Raw genomic sequence first — 20147 nt, 5'->3', positions numbered from 1 at the left:
CTTACCTGCGGCCTGGGTGGACCAGGACAGAGAAACAAACATACAGGTACTGTCATGTTCGAAAGAACTTTCATTCTGGGCTGACTTTGGTGACAGTTTCCCACTTAATTTGTGACAAACGCTCCTAACTTTGAAGAGGTTTGCCACAAGGCATCAACTCACCACGTAGCTTATCCTTAATGTTTGTCCATAGGCAACCAGAGTGAGGACAGACATTTTTCAAATAAACTCAATGAAATAGACCACTCCCTACCCGGTATCTTATTCTGCCGCTATACAACTTTGTATTTGTTGTTTTTTGGCAACCTTGTTATTACGAAGTTTTTGGAATAGATTCCTGTTGGAACGTTCCACAAATTATACCCACCCGGCTTGAAGTCATAAACAGCGCAATGCTTGAAGCACAGCGAAGAGCTGCTGGCAAAACGCACAAAAGTGCTGTTTGAATGAATGCTTACCAGCCTGCTGGTGCCTACCATCGCTCAGTCAGACTGCTCTATCAAATCATAGACTTAATTATAATATAATAAACACACAGAAATACGAGCCTTAGGTCATTAAAATGGTTGAATCCGGAAACTATCATCTCGAAAACAAAAGTTTTTTTTCTTTCAGTGAAATACGGAACCGTTCCGTATTTTATCTAACGGGTGGCATCCCTAAGTCTAAATATTCCTGTTACATTGCACAACCTTCAATGTTATGTCATAATTACGTAAAATTCTGGCAAATTAGTTCGCAACGAGCCAGGCGGCCCAAACTGTTGCATATACCCTGACTGCGTGCAATGAACGCAAGATAAGTGACACAATTTCATGTTAGCAGGCAATATTAACTAAATATGCAGGTTTAAAAATATATACTTGTGTATTGGTTTTAAAGAAAGGCATTGATGTTTATGGTTAGGTACATTGGTGCAACGACAGTGCTTTTTTCGCAAATGCGCTTGTTAAATCAACACCCGTTTGTTGAAGTAGGCTGTGATTCAATGAGAAATTAACAGGCATCGCATCGATTATATGCAATGCAGGACACGTTAGATAAACTAGTAATATCATCAACCATGTGTAGTTAACTCGTGATTATGTTAAGATTGATAGTTTTTATAAGATAAGTTTAATGCTAGCTAGCAACTTACCTTGGCTTCTTGCTGCCCTCGCGTAACAGGTAGTCAGTCTGCCATGCAGGCTCCTCGTGGAGTGCAATGTAAGGCAGGTGGTTAGAGCGTTGGACTAGTAACCGGAAGGTTGCAAAAACGAATCCCCCCTGAACAAGGCAGTTAACCCCCGTTCCTAGGCCATCATTGAAAATAAGACTGTGTTCTTAGTCTGACTTGCCTAGTTAAATAAAGGTGTAAAAAAAAAAATGTGTGTATATATAAAAAATAAAAAAAAATCGAATTATTATTATTAAAAAAAATGTAATCGGCAAATCGGTGGCCAAAAATATCGATTACCGATTGTTATGAAAACTTGAAATCGGCCCTAATTAATCGGCCATTCCGATTAATTGGTCGACCTCTAGTGACAAGGGCCATCTGGGACTGGCTCTTGGACGAATTCAGGTGTGTGAAGGCTACTTGTGTCCTGCATAACTTCATGAGGATGGACACGAGGAGCAGGAGGGGATGTGCAGCTCCCTGCCGTGTGCCAGAGGAGTAGTCTGCTGCTCTGCACGATGTTTCAAGGATGGGGTCCAACAACGCAGCAAGACAGGCAATCCGTGTGCGGGAGATCTTCACCACCTACTTCTTCGAAGAGGGTGCTGTTCCCTGGCAACACCATAGACTACATTATGCACAACCAACGGCTCTTAAGAGCCATTCACATTGCAATAAGAGTATTCTTCCATTAACTTAGCTATGTCAACTGCAGTTATTCAATTCCCAGTTTCTCTCCCCTTTGATTTCTACTTCTCAGATGAGGGGGCTTTTTAGGTAAAAAAAAACACAAAAAAAACAGGCTTTTAAATCACCCATATTGAAGAAATGTAGAACAATTAGACACCCTATAACCCACACCTACACACTCATGTATCATTCTGATTGATGGATTGTATTGTGCAGTAAGCAGGATCAGGTGTATAACTGTGGCTCCTTCCACCTTGAAAGAATAGGCAAGAGGGCCAACCATGGAGAATAGCAAGACACTTCATTATTTCTATAACTACGCTATATTGTTTGTCCTCGTGTTCGTTCATGTTTTTCAGCATAAAGTACTCTGCGGCCACTTAGTGTGGTGTGGACACCAGGTGAGGCCACACACAGATTCCTGTTGAACACTGTCTCTTTAACTACCTTATTTTCTCAATAAGTCTCTCCTTCACTTCATCCCTCTCTCCTCTTCTCCCTAAATCTTCTAGGTTATATCAGCTGTGTCGGTGAACCCCTCCCGCATCTGAACTGGCTACATAGAGGGCACAGCATGATCAGAGGTGAGAGGTCACTTGGTCAGGTCAACAGGAAGTATTATAAAGAGATGCTTTACATTGAAATACAGACAGAGATGCAGTAGTCAAATCAAATCAAATTTATTTATATAGCCCTTCGTACATCAGCTGAAATCTCAAAGTGCTGTACAGAAACCCAGCCTAAAACCCCAAACAGCAAGCAATGCATGTGAAAGAAGCACGGTGGCTAGGAAAAACTCCCTAGGAAAAACTCCCTAGAAAGGCCAAAAACCTAGGAAGAAACCTAGAGAGGAACCAGGCAATGAGGGGTGGCCAGTCCTTTTCTGGCTGTGCCGGATGGATATTATAACAGAACATGGTCAAGATGTTAAAATGTTCATAAATGACCAGCATGGTCAAATAATAATAATCATAGTAGTTGTCGAGGGTGCAACAAGCACGTCCGGTGAACAAGTCAGGGTTCCGTAGCCGCAGGCAGAACAGTTGAAACTGGAGCAGCAGCATGGCCAGGTGGACTGGGGACAGCAAGGAGTCATCATGCCAGGTAGTCCTGAGGCATGGTCCTAGGGCTCAGGTCCTCCGAGAGAGAGAAAGAAAGAAAGAGAGAATTAGAGAGAGCATATTTAAATTCACACAGGACACCGGATAAGACAAGAGAATACTCCAGATGTAACAGACTGACCCTAGCCCCCCGACACATAAACTACTGCAGCATAAATACTGGAGGCTGAGACAGGAGGGATCAGAAGACACTATGGCCCCATCCGATGATACCCCCGGACAGGGCCAAACAGGCAGGATATAACCCCACCCACTTTGCCAAAGCACAGCCCCCACACCACTAGAGGGATGTCTACAACCACCAACTTACCGTCCGAAGACAAGGCCGAGTATAGCCCACAAAGATCTCCGCCATGGCACAACCCAAGGGGGGGGGGGCGCCAACCCAGACAGTAGTCCCAGAGTTAATGATCCAAGGTCAGTTTTGCATTTCACCTCCTGATTATTATGATGACTAACAATGTTAGAATAAAAAATAAAAGGATTAAACATGCTATCTGTCTCTCATCTGCAGATATGTTTTGATGTGAGAGAGGATGCCAACCCCCAGTGCCATCATCGCCACCTCACCCGCTTTTAAGATAACCTTCGGGCCAACTAGACACTTATGTAATTGTGATGAACTGAGAGAATATTTGGGTTGCACTATGATTCATTAATCATATGCTGCCATCCCTGCTCCTATGTTCTTACCTCTTTCATTTCTGTATTTTACACCTGTCTCGCCACCTCCTCTTTCTTCCTCTATTTTTATAATGCACAACAGATGTGCATTGAAGTACAGATTGAACTCGTATTTATAATATTACAATTATAATATTTATAATGCTTGTATTTATAAAACCTGGATAATGAACTTCTTTCAATAAAGCGTTTCACATTCTCTACTGGTTGAAATTAAGTCTCTCATTTGTTGAAATACTACACCTATCCTGTTTATCAGATCAATGCAGATGAAGAGCATTAGATAATGAGATGAAACAGTTTTAGAGTTTTTACAGTTGAAGTCAGAAGTTTACATACACCTTAGCCAAATACATTTAAACTCAGTTTTTCACAGTTCCTGACATTTAATCCAAGTAAGAATGCCCTGTCTTAGGTCAGTTAGGATCACCACTTTATTTTAAGAATGTGAAATGTCAGAATAATAGTAGAGAGAATGATTTATTTATTTCATCACATTCCCAGTGGGTCAGAAGTTTACATACACTCAATTAGTATTTGGTAGCATTGCCTTTAAATTGTTTAACTTGGGTCAAACGTGTCGGGCAGCCTTCCACAAGCTTCCCACATTAAGTTGGGTGAATTCTGGCCCATTCCGCCTGACAGAGCTGGTGTAACTGAGTCAGGTTTGTAGGCCTCCTTGCTCGCACACACTTTTTCAGTTCTGCCCACAAATGTTTTATAGGATTGAGGTCAGGGCTTTGTGATGGCCACTCCAATACCTTGACTTTGTTGTCCTTAAGCCATTTTGCCACAACTTTGGAAGTATGCTTGGGGTCATTGTCCATTTGGAAGACCCATTTGCGACAAAGCTTTAACTTCCTGACTGATGTCTTGAGATGTTGCTTCAATATATCCACATAATTTCCCTTCCTCAATATGCCATCTATTTTGTGAAGTGCACCAGTCCCTCCTGCAGCAAAGGACCCCCACAACATGATGCTGCCACCCCTGTGCTTCACGGTTGGGATGGTGTTCTTCGGCTTGCAAGCCTCCCCCTTTTTCCTCCAAACGTAACGATGGTCATTATGGCCAAACAGTTCTATTTTTGTTTCATTAGACCAGAGGACATTTCTCCAAAAAGTACGATCTTTGTCCCCATGTGCAGCTGCAAACCGTAGTCTGGCTTTTTTATTACGGTTTTGGAGCAGTGGCTTCTTCCTTGCTGAGCGGCCATTCAGGTTATGTCGATATAGGACTCGTTTTACTGTGGATATCGATACTTTTGTACCCGTTTCCTCCAGCATCTTCATAAAGTCCTTTGCTGTTGTTCTGGGATTGATTTGCACTTTTCGCACCAAAGTACCTTCATCTCTAGGAGACAGAACACGTCTCCTTTCTGAGTGGTAAGACGGCTGCGTGGTCCCATGGTGTTTATACATGCGTACTATTGTTTGTACAGATGAATGTGGTACCTTCAGGCGTTTGGAAATTGCTCCCAGGGATTAACCAGATTTGTGAAGGTCTACAATTTATTTCTGATGTCTTGGCTGATTTCTTTTGATTTTCCCATGATGTCAAGCAGAGGCACTGAGTTTGAAGGTAGGCTTTGAAATATATCCACAGGTACACCTCCAATTGACTCAAATTATGTCAATTAGCCTATCAGAAGCTTCTAAAGCCATGACATTTTCTGGAATTTTACAAGCTGTTTAAAGGCACAGTCAACTTAGTGTATGTAAACTTCTGACCCACTAGAATTGTGATACAGTGAATTATAAGTGAAATAATCTGTATGTAAACAATTGTTGGAAAAATTACTTGTCACGCACAAAGTAGATGTCCTAACCGACTTGCCAAAACTATAGTTTGTTAACAAGAAATTTGTGGAGTGGTTGAAAAACGAGTTTCAATGACTCCAACCTAAGTGTATGTAAACTTCCGACTTCAACTGTACATGATGCATAGGAAGTGTAGTGTACTGTTTTTTACAATTCTATTTCTGTATATATGAATTACAAATCAGCCTTTAACTAGTTAAATCCTGTTTGTAGTCTATTAGTTAAAATGTTTAACCATTGATGTCCCAGGACCAAGATTGGTAAACACTGTCGAAGTGTATAATTGTAATACATACATGCAGACACAGCATCATACAAAGACTGGAATGTGATACTCTTGGTATTGGATATGACAAAAATAATCTCAAAGACATTCATACCTGAACTGCACCTTTATTTGCCAAGGTAGAGTACATGATATGTACAGGCTACAATGTGGGGATCTCATGCATGGTAATAACTACATGTAAATACGACTTGCATCCTTGACACAAAGTTACTTTATAGTCTACTCAATCCACAGGCTTCATTAATGTCATTCAGACTGTTTTGAAGTTGATACAACTGGCTATGATCGCTGAGGTTCATAGCTACGTTCTGAACTAATATGTATTCCAAACGTTTGGGTCCATACACAGATCGGCTAGATAGCTAGCTACACATCCATAGGCATACAGGTATTTGTATTCTCCACTGCACAATAAGCAAGAACATAGCTAGCAACGTTATTTCATCTATCTGCATTGCATGGCAAATATCAGCAAGACAAGCTTACAAAATTGTATATTCAATTTGCAGTAAATGCTTTAGCTAGCTAGATTCTTTAAATCCACTGTTTCACAAGACGACAGCCTGGTTTGCTGGTTGTTTCAGGAGTCCCTAAAACATTAAACAACCAGGATTACAATTTCATACTCATGTCACAACACCCATAAAGCTAGCCAGCTAGCTGGCTAATGTTAGCTAGTCAGCTAGCTTGCAACATCGCGATTTTCGTAAATTAACTTTATGATTAAAAAAATATGCATAATCGTTTGTCTCTACATTAGCTAACATATTCCTGTCAACTGTACATTTTTTTGCATGATTCGTTATGACGTTATAATCACTTACATTTGCTATTCTTGTCAGCCATCTTTGCTGAAGAAATTCTCCAGACTTGGGTCACATAGCGTCAAATTCGTCATGGGAACCACTCGATATGATTGGTCATCACCCAGCCGTCGCCACTGGTGATTTGCATAAAGTAAGGAAAGTCTATATTTTTCACCGCGTCCAACACCACCTTCGCACCGCCCAAAGGTCCCCCGCCCTATCCGCTTCTCACTGCTGTCCTTCCATTGAAATTAATGGGAAGCGGTGTTTCACCGCGCGGCATCCTGTGTGTGTCATTTTCGATGTAAGTCAATTTCCAGGAAAACCGCAAATATGGCAACACTTTCACCAACCAAAAAAGTTCTGGGACACTAAAGTCCATGGAGAATAAGAGCACCTCCTCCAAGCTGACCACTGCTCTGAGGCTAGGAAACACTGTTACCACCGATAAATCCACTATAATTGAGAATTTCAATGAGCATTTCTCTACGGCTGGCCATGCTTTCCACCTGGCTACACCTACCCCGGTCAACTGCCCGGCACCCTCCACAGCAACCCGCCAAAGCCCCCACCATTTCTCCTTCACCCAAATCCAGATAGCTGATGTTCTGAAAGAGCTGCAAAATCTGGACTCATACAAATCAGCCGGGCTAGACAATCTGGACCCTCTCTTTCTAAAATTATCTGCCGAAATTGTTGCAACCCCTATTACTAGCCTGTTCAACCTCTCTTTGGTATCGTCTGAGATTCCCAAAGATTGGAAAGCTGCCGCGGTCATCGACACGCTAGACCCAAACTGGTACAGACCTATATCTATCCTACCCTGTCTTTCTAAGGTCTTCGAATCCCACCGTACCTTCTCCTCTATGCAATCTGATTTCAGAGCTGGTCATGGGTGCACCTCAGCCACGCTCAAGGTCCTAAACGACATCATAACCGCCATCGATAAGAGACATTACTGTGCAGCTGTATTCATCGACCTGGCCAAGGCTTTCGACTCTGTCAATCACCACATTCTTATTGGCAGACTCGACAGCTCAGTTCAGTGTGTCAAATCGGAGGGCCTGTTGTCCAGACCTCTGGTAGTCTCTATGGGTGTGCCACAGGGTTCAATTCTCGGGCCGACTCTCTTCTCTGTCTACATCAAGGATGTCGCTCTTGCTGCTGGTGATTCTCTGATCCACCTCTACGCAGACAACACCATTCTGTATACTTCTGGCCACTCTTTGGACACTGTGTTAACTAACCTCCAGACGAGCTTCAATGCCATACATCTCTCCTTCCGTGGCCTCCAACTGCTCTTAAACGCAGGTAAAACTAAATGCATGCTATTCAATCGATCACTGCCCGCACCTGCTTGCCCATCCAGCATCAATACTCTGGACGGCTCTGACTTAGAATACGTGGACAACTACAAATACCTGGTTGTCTGGTTAGACTGTAAACTCTCCTTCCAGACTCACATTAAGCATTTCCAATCCAAAATTAAATCTAGAATCGGCTTCCTATATCACAACAAAGCATCCTTCACTCATGCTGCCAAACACACCCTCGTAAAACTGACCATCCTACCGATCCTCGACTTCGGTGATGTCATCTATAAAATAGTCTCCAACACTCTACTCAACAAACTGGATGCAGTCTATCACAGTGCCATCCGTTTTGTCACAAAAGCCCCATACACTACCCACCATTGCGACCTGTACGCTCTCGTTGGTTGGCCCTCGCTTCATACTCGTCGCCAAACCCACTGGCTACAGATTATCTACAAGTCTCTGCTAGGTAAAGCCCCGCCTTATCTCAGCTCACTGGTCACCATAGCAGCACCCACTCGTAGCATGCGCTCCAGCAGGTATATCTCACTGGTCACCCCCAAAGCCAATTCCTCCTTTGGCCGCCTTTCCTTCCAGTTCTCTGCTGCCAATGACTGGAACGAACTGCAAACATCTCTGAAGCTGGAGACTCCTATCTCCCTCACTAGCTTTAAGCACCAGCTGTCAGAGCAGCTCACAGATCACTGCACCTGTACATAGCCCATCTGTAAACAGCCCATCTATCTACCTACCTCATCCCTATACTGTATTTATTTATCTTGCTCCTTTGCACCCCAGTATCTCTACTTGCACATTCATCTTCTGCACATCTACCATTCCAGTGTTTAATTGCTATATTGTAATTACTTCGCCACCATGGCCTATTTATTGCCTTAACTTACCTCATTTGCACTCACTGTATATAGACTTTTTGTTTTCTTTTGTTCTACTGTATTATTGACTGTATGTTTTGTTTATTCCATGTGTAACTCTGTTGTTGTATGTGTCGAATTGCTACGCTTTATCTTGGCCAGGTCGCAGTTGCAAATGAGAACTTGTTCTCAACTAGGCTATCTGGTTAAATTATGGTGAAATAAATAAAAAAATAAAAAAACAATGACAGGTTACACGTCATCTACTTCCCAGCAAGCCTTGTGTCCTAAAAAATACACGCGCGGAAAGTCAAGATTTTGGAAAGGATTTGTCCAGCGCCCGACTGTAAGTAGCGAAAAGTGTGTATATATATATTTAACCATACAGTTTAGTTAACAGATTACAAACGTTCTACAATTAGTAGCAAAATGACAGTACCTACTCTGTTTGAAATGGTCTTAATTCAGTCGAAATGTAGCTAGCTAGCCAGCTAGCTAAAGTTAGCACTCCTTACTCAATGGCAAGTGGCTAGTCATGGTCACAGTTTGCAGGGAAATTAAAGCGTTTACGATTTGCATTCACAAGTTAGCTACTGTGCTAGATGTCTTCGGACCCAATGTTTTGTGAATTTGCTTGCCTTAGTATACATACACTTTGTAGTTCTAGTTAGCTACCTAGATAGTTACGAGTTTGCAAGTGGGTGTAGTTACCGTCCGGTAAACGGTACCAGAGCATCGGCTCTCGGACCAACAGGCTCCGAGACAGCTTCTACACCCCAAGCCATAAGACTGTTAGGTAGCCAGACTGTTAAATAGTAAGTTAAAGATGCGCTGTGCAGAAATCTCTCCGCCATTTCCTGGTTGCTAGAATTTTATTTGTTCGCCTAATTTTAGTTTGTGACAAAACAAGCAACTATAGTGTAGATAATGTAACATCTAAACAGCTGTGAAATATATTTTACATAACCAAAACGTTTTTTTTTTCAGCTGTCTGAAGTTGGCGTACAAAACCGAAAGTAAAAGGCGAAAAAATAACTTATGAACGGTAAGCATATAAATAATGTACATAGAACAGATCTACTGCTTCTTAGACTTTCTTTCAATGAGAATGACAGATCTATAACACTTCGATGTGAATTTGGTCAGGTCCCCCAAAAAGTTACATATTGCAGCTTATTAATGGTACCCAAACTATCTGCACATACACTACCACACAACCCCCACACATTCACTTACGCTACATATGCACATGCAGACAGATACAACACAAACACATTCATGCACACACACACTTTTACTCATCATTTGCTGCTGCTGCTCTGTTCTTTATTTTACTCTTATTTTTTTCTATCCTGTTGCCTAGTCACTTTACCCTGCCTTCATGTACATATCTACCTCTAATACCTTATTATTATCTATCCTGATGCCTAGTCACTTTACCCTGCCTTCATGTACATATCTACCTTAAATACCTTATTATTATCTATCCTGATGTCTAGTCACTTTACCCTGCCTTCAGGTACATATCTACCTTAAATACCTTATTATTATCTATCCTGATGTCTAGTCACTTTACCCTGCCTTCATGTACATATCTACCTAAAATACCTTATTATTATCTATCCTGATGCCTAGTCACTTTACCCTGCCTTCATGTACATATCTACCTCTAATACCTTATTATTATCTATCCTGGTGTCTAGTCACTTTACCCTGCCTTCATGTACATATCTACCTTAAATACCTTATTATTATCTATCCTGATGCCTAGTCACTTTACCCTGCCTTCATGTACATATCTACCTTAAATACCTTATTATTATCTATCCTGTTGTCTAGTCACTTTACCCTGCCTTCATGTACATATCTACCACAAATACCTTATTATTATCTATCCTGATGTCTAGTCACTTTACCCTGCCTTCATGTACATATCTACCTTAAATACCTTATTATTATCTATCCTGATGCCTAGTCACTTTACCCTGCCTTCATGTACATATCTACCTTAAATACCTTATTATTATCTATCCTGATGTCTAGTCACTTTACCCTGCCTTCATGTACATATCTACCTTAAATACCTTATTATTATCTATCCTGATGTCTAGTCACTTTACCCTGCCTTCATGTACATATCTACCTCTGCACTTTGATCTGGTACTGGTGCTCCATTCTTGTATTTTATTTTATTCCGCTTGTGTCATTATTTTAGTTTTAAACTTTGCATTGTTGAGACTTTGCATGTTTGCCGCATGTGACAAATACACTTGGATTTGTAGCTTTTTGTAACATGTAATCAAATATGGTTTATATTGCTTGCATTGCACTAGCTAACTGATTGCACTTTCCTTCCTCAAATTGAACTTGGTTACTTCTCTTTCTCTGATTTTGTAGGGAAATCCTTCAGTAAGAGACTCAAATGACCACAAAAAGTAGACCTACATCTGCTTCTATTCTGAAAGGTAAATGATGTGTAAACTAACATGGTTTGGATAGCTTGCCTAACTAGCTACAGCTTTTTCTTGTATTTTCTCATTTGTCTTTGAATAAAGGATGGGGGGGGGGGGGGGGGTTTGATCTTTTCTCTAGATGTTGTTGCCTACGTTGACGTATGGTCATCAAGTAAAACAGAGAATTACTCGAAACCGTTCATCCAGCAGCTGCAGGATATGGGGGGTGTGGTGAGTTACCCTTTTATACGTGGATAACTAACCCTTTCATAGATGCTAACTGCATTAGCGCCTATTGATGATAGTGTATTCTGGTCGGGGGAGTTCTGTTAAGATCCCAGACTCACATTCTGAACGTTAAAGCGCATCGCCTGTGGTACGTTTTTGGAAACATAAGGAACGTATCTTTCATATTGGCGAGAAGAGGGAAAAAAAAGTTTAAATTACATCTTTTATAGGGTTAGTGTTCCCACATGGCCATATATTTCCATGTTACAGCTCATGTTTAGACATAGGTGGACAGCTGTGCTAATTAGCTATCTAGCATGCTCCGAACACCTGTATGTAAGCGTAACTAGAGAGGAAGTTGGTCAACTGGAGGCACACACAGCTTGTGGATCTGTGCAAAACTGCTACAGTAATGCATCTTTTTTATTTGGAAGATCCCTTCTCGCTCTTATGAAAGATAAGGAGCATATGTTTATGGGGAAAGAAACTGTTTGAAAGTGATTATTGATGTGTCTAAACGTTAAAACACAGCGTCGGAATTGTAGTTCACATGGAGCCAACCGTGGGCGAATGTAACTGCTGAAAACCTTATGTACGGAGAAGGGTTTTCGAGAGCTATTGGCTAACTACACAGACGTTTGTTTTTAATGACATCCTGTGGGGTTCTTAAAACTACCATTCTTAAAGGAAAAATTCCACCCAAATCCGCTATCTTTTGGTATTATGCAAAACACATACTGTGACAGTTTTCTTTTCTTTTTTTTTTGAAAGTTCTATATCTTGAAAATGTGACTGCTGACATGCAAACCATTTTGGGGACTGTATCAAAACACACCAACATTGTTTTTTGAGTGGTATTTTCCTTTAAGTAGTTTGAAAGGTTATTACTATGTACACATTTCACATTGTGATATTTATGTGTATCATTCCAGGTATCTAAAACCTTCAAAAAACAAGTCACACACGTAGTCTTTAAAAATGGCCATCAAGCGACCTGGAATAAAGCCAAGAAGACTGGTGTGAGACTTGTGTCTGTCCTCTGGGTGGCCAGGTAAACCTCAAGCTTCATTTCCATTTTCATCATTTAGCAGACGCTCTTATCCAGAGCGACTCGCAGTAGTGAGTCCAAACATTTATATACTGGTCCCCTGTGGGAATTGAACCCACAACCCTGGTGTTGCAAGTGCCATGCTTGTGTAAACGCACTACAGTGTAAACGCTTTTTGGCCTTAAAGTGCAACATCGTAGCAATGACAACAATGTGTCGTCAATATCTATTGGTCTGCATGATGACAAGTCAGTGACCATTTTGTTGTTTTTGCAATTCTTTCATCAGCCACAAGGTGTCGCTGACTGACAAATAAAATAGCTGTGAGCTCTTATTTATACTAAACAAAATATAAACGCAACCATTTCAACGATTTTACTGGATTGCAGTTCATATAATGAAATCAATCAATTGAAATAAACTACTTGGCCCCTAATCTGTTATCCTGTCACTCATATTGTTTGTTTTATTAATGCAGATGTAAAGATGATGGTGAACATGTTGATGAGGAGTTGTATCCGGCATTAAATGATGAAGTCAATTCAGCACTCAAGAAAAGGGTGGTAGGCAAATTTAAAATTCTCAGTTAGGTTTAAGGATTCACAGTACATAACTTCTCTTGGGTTTCACTATCAAGAAGACATTATATACCAGCGGGCAATAGTTCATCACTGTCATTAACTACTTAGCTTTCTGCAATTTATCCATTACTGCATATTTACCTCATTTCTTTAAATTATTAGGCTATGGGGATTATTTTTATTGAAGGGTCTATTGAAGTGTTTTTATCCAAATGAATGTTATATCTTTTATTTTTATACAGCATCGTTGTATGCAGCCAAGAGACACCCCTGAGAGGACCCCTGAGAATGACAGGCGCATGAAGAAAAAACTGGACAAGATGGTCGAAGGCCTAGTACCAAAATCACCTTTTAGTAAGAAATCTCTCATGTCATACATTCTATTCAGAATATATTATTCATTTAATATAAATAAATGTTTTTTTTTTAATGTGTGGTTGTGGTTTCATATGTAAATATATTTCTGTGTAGTAGCAGATGTGTCCCCTTACATTATCGACGAAGAGAAAGGAATAGTTTACAGTCCTTCTATGAAACGGTGTGACTTCATGGCACAGAGGCTGAAGGAGATGAGGGAAGCTAGGGAAAATCTATCCCCCGCAGGTATGTTTTGTGACTGGCCAATGGTTTGATGTGTGTAGTATGTGTAGCATCTGCAAAACATGGGCCGGGGTGGTAAATGATTGAGTTGAGAAATATTTGCTGACTAGTTAATGCTTTCTCTCAGCTTCACAAATGGGACAATCTAGGTTATCACCTGAGTTTAAGCCTTCTCTTGGGAATACACCATCCCACTCTTTCTTGCAAAACCTGGGTAAGTACATAAGATGCGTTGACGGTGCCAATTTTACCATGCTAGAAGTTTATCAGAATATTTTCTTCTCATAATGGCATCTTTTTCCCCTGCAGATGAAGAATCTGATCAGGATTTGAATGCATATTTTGGCTCAAATAAAACCGATGGAGAGGAGCAACATGAAGCCACCAGTGAACCACAGCACACGAAAGACTTTCAGAAACCTTTGAAGTCAACATGCAGTGATTTGCCCAGACAAAATACATTGGTTCAAAGTCCTTTGCCCAATTCACCGGCTAAAGAGAGTAAACAAGACAAAAATCCTAAGAGGACCTCAATCAAACGTAATGTCATCAAAAAGCACATCTCCTTAGAGAGTCCCTGTCTGGATGACTGCCCAGAGGGTAGCAAGAGTGTGCAATCAGTGTTTACGTTTAACAGTTTCGTAATGGGAAAAAATGGGCTATCATCCAGCAGAAGTAATATGGAAAAAGTCACACCACCTGTCAGGAAAAGCAGAACACCACGGTCCCTTCCAGAAAGTAAGCCAACTGCTAATCTGGAGATTTCTAGTCGCCGTTCTTCAACATTTTTACCTGAAAAACCCAATGTGCCTCATACATCCCTAAAGATAAACACACCGAAATCAAAAGGGAGCAAATGTAGAAAATCCTCGCTTCCTGCTTTAGAAAGATCTTGCACTGTCTCAAATGGCTTCCGTGCCTCCTCCTGTGTAGACGATGATGATGGGGTATTTGTAGACTTCTTCTCTCCAGCTAACAACCCTAGGAGACAACGAAGCTGCCTTTTACCCAGCTTGCCCTTAGAATCCAAGGTTCAGATCCCCTTTGAACTGGAGCCTCAGCCTAGCCCTGGGAAGAGGAAGAGGGGCAAGAGTGAAACCACAGGGTCTGAGTTGGCCAGTGCCAAAAAGAGAACACATGGGGTGCCCAGTGTAAGAGAAACCAGCAGTGTAAACAGCATGTTGGATCAACACGCGCATCCACACCAGGATAAAAAGGGATGTCCATCCTCCGAGGACAATAATACAAAACATACTCTGACTAGAAGTAGTAGGCGTAGCGCGTTGCCATTCTCTAGAGTGTCTAAAGACTTCGCTGATGAACTGACTAGTGCCCCTGACCAGCAGAGTGCTTCAACAGACCTTTCAAAACCAAGTTTGGCAGCCGCAAACAAAGCACTAGATGAGCAAAAAAGTTTGATTCTCTTAACTCGGCACAAGGACAAACAAGTAAAAAGTAGCCGACATTTCAAAAGTATGTGATTTCTAAATTGTATATACTACAACGTGTTGGGATGTTACCATGTCATCAATATAATCAATGCAATGGTATTCAAGACATTAGCATGTTTTACTAATCAATATACATGGACTATGCAAAACAGTAAGAACACCTGCTTTTTGCATGACAGACTGACAAGGTGAATCCAGGTGAAAGCTATGTCACCTGTTAAATCCACTTCAATCAGTTTAGATGAAGGGGAGGAGATTGTTTTAAAGAAATATTTAAGCCTGGAGACAATTGAGACATAGATTGTGTATGTGTGCCATTCAGCGGGTGAATGGGCAAGGCAAAAGATTGAAGTGCCTTTGAACAGGTTATGATAGTAGGTGCCAGGCGTGCCGGTTTGTGCCAAAAACTGCAACACTGCTGGATTTTATATCAAGAATGGTCCACCACCCAAAGGACATACAGCCAACTTGACACAACTGTGGGAAGCATTGGAGTCAACATGGGCCAGCATCTCTGGAACACTTTTGACCCCTAGTTGACTCCATGCCCTGACGAATTGAGGCTGTTCTGAGGGCAAAAGGGGGGGGGGGCTCAACACAATATTAGGAAGGTATTCTCAAAGTTTGCTATACTTAAATGTAACTGATCAACATCAAACACTTTCACCTCTCAGGTAATAATAATAATGTGCTGTAGAATTGGCACAGTGGTTGTTGACTTTCATTATCCACATGAATGTTTGCAATCTTTTCTCTGCCAGTATCCCAAAATGTGATACCATTTTATTACAGCAGAAGAATGGCATTAATTAACCATATCATACTACCTTGATCAGTATTTCAGTGATGCAAAGGCTGAAAAACGTTGAATGGCCCATGTAAGTTAATCATTGTGAATTGAAGTTTTAATATAGCCTATTGAGGATTCCCCTGAAATGATAGGAAAATAATATTAAATTAACGGGTTTAATACTGATGGGGTGATAAACAAATGTTAACCTTTCTTTCTAGAAGAACCTTACTGACAATTTGTGTTCGCCTGATACCATCATCACACAAAAACAAGTGAATAAGCATTCAGCAGTTGTGGGCAGAGGAACTGCCTACGCTGCAGCAGCTGGTGACACGGTCACTATTTTTGACCATTTAAATTTAAGCAAAAGGAAAAGACAAGTCAATGTGTTGGGCACGAGCATGGACAAAAATACAAAGGTAACCAAATTGATCATCTAAGTTGCTGCTGTGGTGGTGTTTGCTGTAATTGTTATAGCCCAGCATTGGTTTACTCAATAAAGTACCTGAAGCATGTATATTGTGTATGACTCTTTTTATTTTTATAGCCAATCATTTTAAACAGTGTCGTGGTTTTGATTTTCTTAGATATTTATTTAACCTGACAGTTTGTGACTCGAATACGACTTAGGCCCGACACCTACAGTTGGTCTACTTGTTCTCTATGATCTCTTGGTAAAGCCAACCTGTGGAGGAGCAGTGTCATATTGTTTGCCTTTTGTGTTCCATTCCTTTTGAACACAGCTGCTCAGAAACTGCACTGGGTGAATGAGTAGTCGTGATGGTCTTTGAAGCTGCTGCCACAGGCGCTCTCTGTGTGATACCTACATGTTGGTAGGATAACATCCTCCCCTGTGAAAATGTACCTGACACTGTCTTCTGTGTTCGCTCAACCTGAACAAAACTTCAGCTCTTAACACTATGGAGAAATCTTGTTTGAATTCCCATGTGAACTGTATTGCAGAATACATATTTTTTTCATCATTACATAAGCTAGTTCATCTACTTTTTAGTTTAAATGTAATAGAGTGATTTGAATAGAATGTGTCATGTAACTTCCACCCCAAAATGTGATGGAGAAAAAAAAATCGGTACAGAACTGGCCCCTTGATTTACAACTGGAAGAGATTTCAACCTTCACAGAAGAGCCCTTGTAATAGGAGCGAGGGTTCTCCCCAATGAATGTAAGCTTGTAAGAGGTTCTGTGCCACTTTGTGGAATGTGTTAAAAAATATATATATATATTGTTTTTCCTTTTTTTTTATGATATAAGGCCATTTTTTGCACTATGTTGCAGGAACTGGCAATTACAGGTGTTTTTAAAAAAATGCTAAAATCTCCAAAGAGGGGCCTTGTTCAAAACTCCTGGGAGGACTCATAAGATATTATGGAGTGAACTGTTTGTATTTGGCTTCAATCCCCTCCGCATCTCGACAAAGGTAGTCTTAAATCAAATCAAAATCAAATTTATTTATATAGCCCTTCGTACATCAGCTGAAATCTCAAAGTGCTGTACAGAAACCCAGCCTAAAACCCCAAACAGCAAGCAATGCATGTGAAAGAAGCACGGTGGCTGGGAAAAACTCCCTAGGAAAAACTCCTGAGAAAGGCCAAAAACCTAGGAAGAAACCTAGAGAGGAACCAGGCTATGAGGGGTGGCCAGTCCTCTTCTGGCTGTGCCGGGTGGATATTATAACAGAACATGGTCAAGATGTTAAAATGTTCGTAAATGACCAGCATGGTCAAATAATAATAATCATAGTAATTGTCGAGGGTGCAACAAGCACGTCCGGTGAACAGGTCAGGGTTCCGTAGCCGCAGGCAGAACAGTTGAAACTGGAGCAGCACCACTCTTACCATTCACCAAGAGTGGAATGAAGACGTGCAAGTATAACAGTCATGACATAAACCACTTTTATCCTCTGTTCTTCTGACACTATCAGCATTATCAAACTTAGTTAATCTATGATTTTGTAGAGTAGTTTACTGAGGCAAAATATGTTTAATGAAACGTTTTGATCAAGCATGACATCTGATGTGATCTTTGTACCCTTAGCTGTAAGGGGAGTTGTCCTGTATGTGTATCATTGAGCATTTATTTGTATGACCCCCTAATGTAGAAATTAGTTGATTTTTATCTTGAGTACTTGGCTTTATAAGATGCCATTGTCCATGTGCTCTTAAAGAACTTCAGGAAACATGATGCCGTAACCACTGTATTCACTTCATGCAGCCTAACCGTGTGATTGTTGTTTTCTATGCACGGCTGTTGCAAATATTCAATCGGTAATCAGATCTTTGTACCCTTGTGTGCTTTTCAGTTAAAATTGGCCATTCCAGCCCCCCTGACCCCAGATAGATTAGGACAAGGGCCAATGGAAGTTGACTGTATGGATAGAGCCTGAGTCATTTCAGTTTGCATAGACCGGCCATCAACGGGACCTCGTCATACCCAAAATAATTTCCTTCATTTGTGAGAGGCGCATTGAAATGGAGCCTGGTGCAACAGTTCACACCAACTCTTTGTCTTAGGTTTATTTAGTGCAGACTCTTTGTTCAACGCCTGCCCTCTTGCACTGCTGCCAGAACATTGCATAAGTGAAGCCAAAAATCCCCTTTGAGGAACCTCCAAAAAACGTAGTTGTTGAAATTCCTCGTTTGTTTCTTGGCAAAGGAGTGAAAAATGAATAATAGTTTTTTTAGGCTTTTTACCCTCTAACAGAAAATCCTCCTAGCCGGCTTGTTTGATGTCAGAAAAACATTCCCAGATCAGTGTCAGCAATGGGCAGCCAGTCTCTTGCATTGCAACTGAAAACATTGTTTCCTCCCTGATGAACACCTTTCTTTGGTATTATCAACAGCAGCATTTCTTTCCATCCCGTATAATCAGCTTCCATCCCAGTGATGATGGTTGATGTCCATCTTAAAGATCAGTGAGTAACTTATTTCAGCACTGCGCTAAGGACAATCCTTTGCGATGAAGGATGACCAAACCATGCCATGCTTTACTAAAGAAAGCTGAAACTTTTTTTTTTTTTTTTTATCAATGAATCCTTTTATGTCCATTTGTATAGGGGTTTTGGGTGTGTTTGCTTTTGAGTATGGCAGATTTAAAAGGGTTCTGTTGTCACGGAGGATCTAGGTGTTGTAAAACCTTCAAATAAAAACAAGAACATGTCTAAAGCGTGGTTGGACAGGGTGAATGATTTAATTATTGTCGATTGCTAACACACTTTGTCACAACAGCCCTCAGATGAAATGTCAAGCAATCCTCAGCTCAGTCGATATACTGGGTTACCTTCTCAACAAAAGGCCTGTTAAACTTTTATCAACCCTTGTCGTATGCTGACTGTTTCCAACCCCGGCGTTACTAATACGCAACGAGCAACCTTTTTATCACACCTGGGCCACATTGATGTCACGGACGCCCTGTTATGCATGTAAAGCAGCCATGTATGGGGCCGTGTACTGGTGGGCTTTTTTTGGATGCCCTCTGCTCAGGACGCCTTTACCCCAGACTTCCGGCTGGGGGACTGGAGAGCGGTTCCTGACGGGAAAGATCCTGTTCGCCCAGTCACTAACTGTCGCTCAGGTGTTCAGTGCTGATTGCCTGTGAGGGGACGGTGGTACTACTGTGTCTGTATATGAGATGGATGGTCCAGAATACGTTTAAATACCGGCGGTGCGTTTCATGGCCTTGGGGCGTTTATTTCCTTTACACACATCAAATTCTGCAGATATCTGGCATGTGGTGTTCACTGTTTACCTATCCAGAGCTGTACCACTGTGTTGCCGCTCGATATCAACAAAGGAAAGCAATATGCAAACTATTGAAAACTGAGACTTTATGGCTGCTATTATCCCTTAGTCATTATTCAGGTGTGTACTTTGTATTGAACTCACTGTGTGCTAATGTACTCTAAAGTGCATATAATTTGTTTACGATTTTTCAATCCAGACTCTAAGGACATTTAGTTATGACAAGCATGCCCACAGAATAAGTAGATCCAACCGTATTTGTTACAGCCACGTTTTGGATCTTAGACAGATTAACATTTGATCATGTCTTGTTGAACTTCTTGGCGGTACTTTACCTTCTCAACCTACTAACCTCGATATTTAGAAGGATTTTCTTCTTTACACTTCTGGCTCCTCAGAAAGCAGCACATATCGACCCAGGTGGTCCAAACTCTGGGTGGGTTCCCAGTGGTGGACCAGGTGTGTGAGTGTAACCGATGTG

General features: G+C 41.1%; 1 protein-coding gene across 3 annotated transcripts; it reads left to right on the top strand.

Moving 5' to 3' along the window:
- The first annotated feature begins 9014 nt into the window (after positions 1 to 9014).
- LOC115201615 (microcephalin) lies at positions 9015 to 15219 on the top strand. 3 transcript variants are annotated; one of them, XM_029765392.1, is made up of 10 exons: positions 9015 to 9100; positions 9742 to 9799; positions 11152 to 11219; positions 11347 to 11438; positions 12368 to 12486; positions 12962 to 13046; positions 13307 to 13418; positions 13539 to 13667; positions 13792 to 13878; positions 13974 to 15219. In XM_029765392.1, the coding sequence occupies exons 3-10, from the start codon at positions 11177 to 11179 to the stop codon at positions 15143 to 15145; spliced, it is 1839 nt and encodes a 612-aa protein (XP_029621252.1). In that variant the 5' UTR covers positions 9015 to 9100; positions 9742 to 9799; positions 11152 to 11176; the 3' UTR covers positions 15146 to 15219. The 3 variants fall into 3 exon arrangements, with proteins under 3 accessions (XP_029621252.1, XP_029621250.1, XP_029621251.1); XM_029765390.1 differs by having other exon boundaries at positions 13536 to 13667; XM_029765391.1 differs by having other exon boundaries at positions 9031 to 9114; positions 13536 to 13667.
- Positions 15220 to 20147: the final 4928 nt, after the last annotated feature.

Source organism: Salmo trutta, chromosome 10 (genome assembly GCF_901001165.1).
Source record: "Salmo trutta chromosome 10, fSalTru1.1, whole genome shotgun sequence".
NCBI classification, from domain to species: Eukaryota; Metazoa; Chordata; class Actinopteri; order Salmoniformes; family Salmonidae; genus Salmo; species Salmo trutta.
Note: the sequence above shows the minus strand (reverse complement) of the source record. Positions and strands in the feature narration are given on the sequence as shown.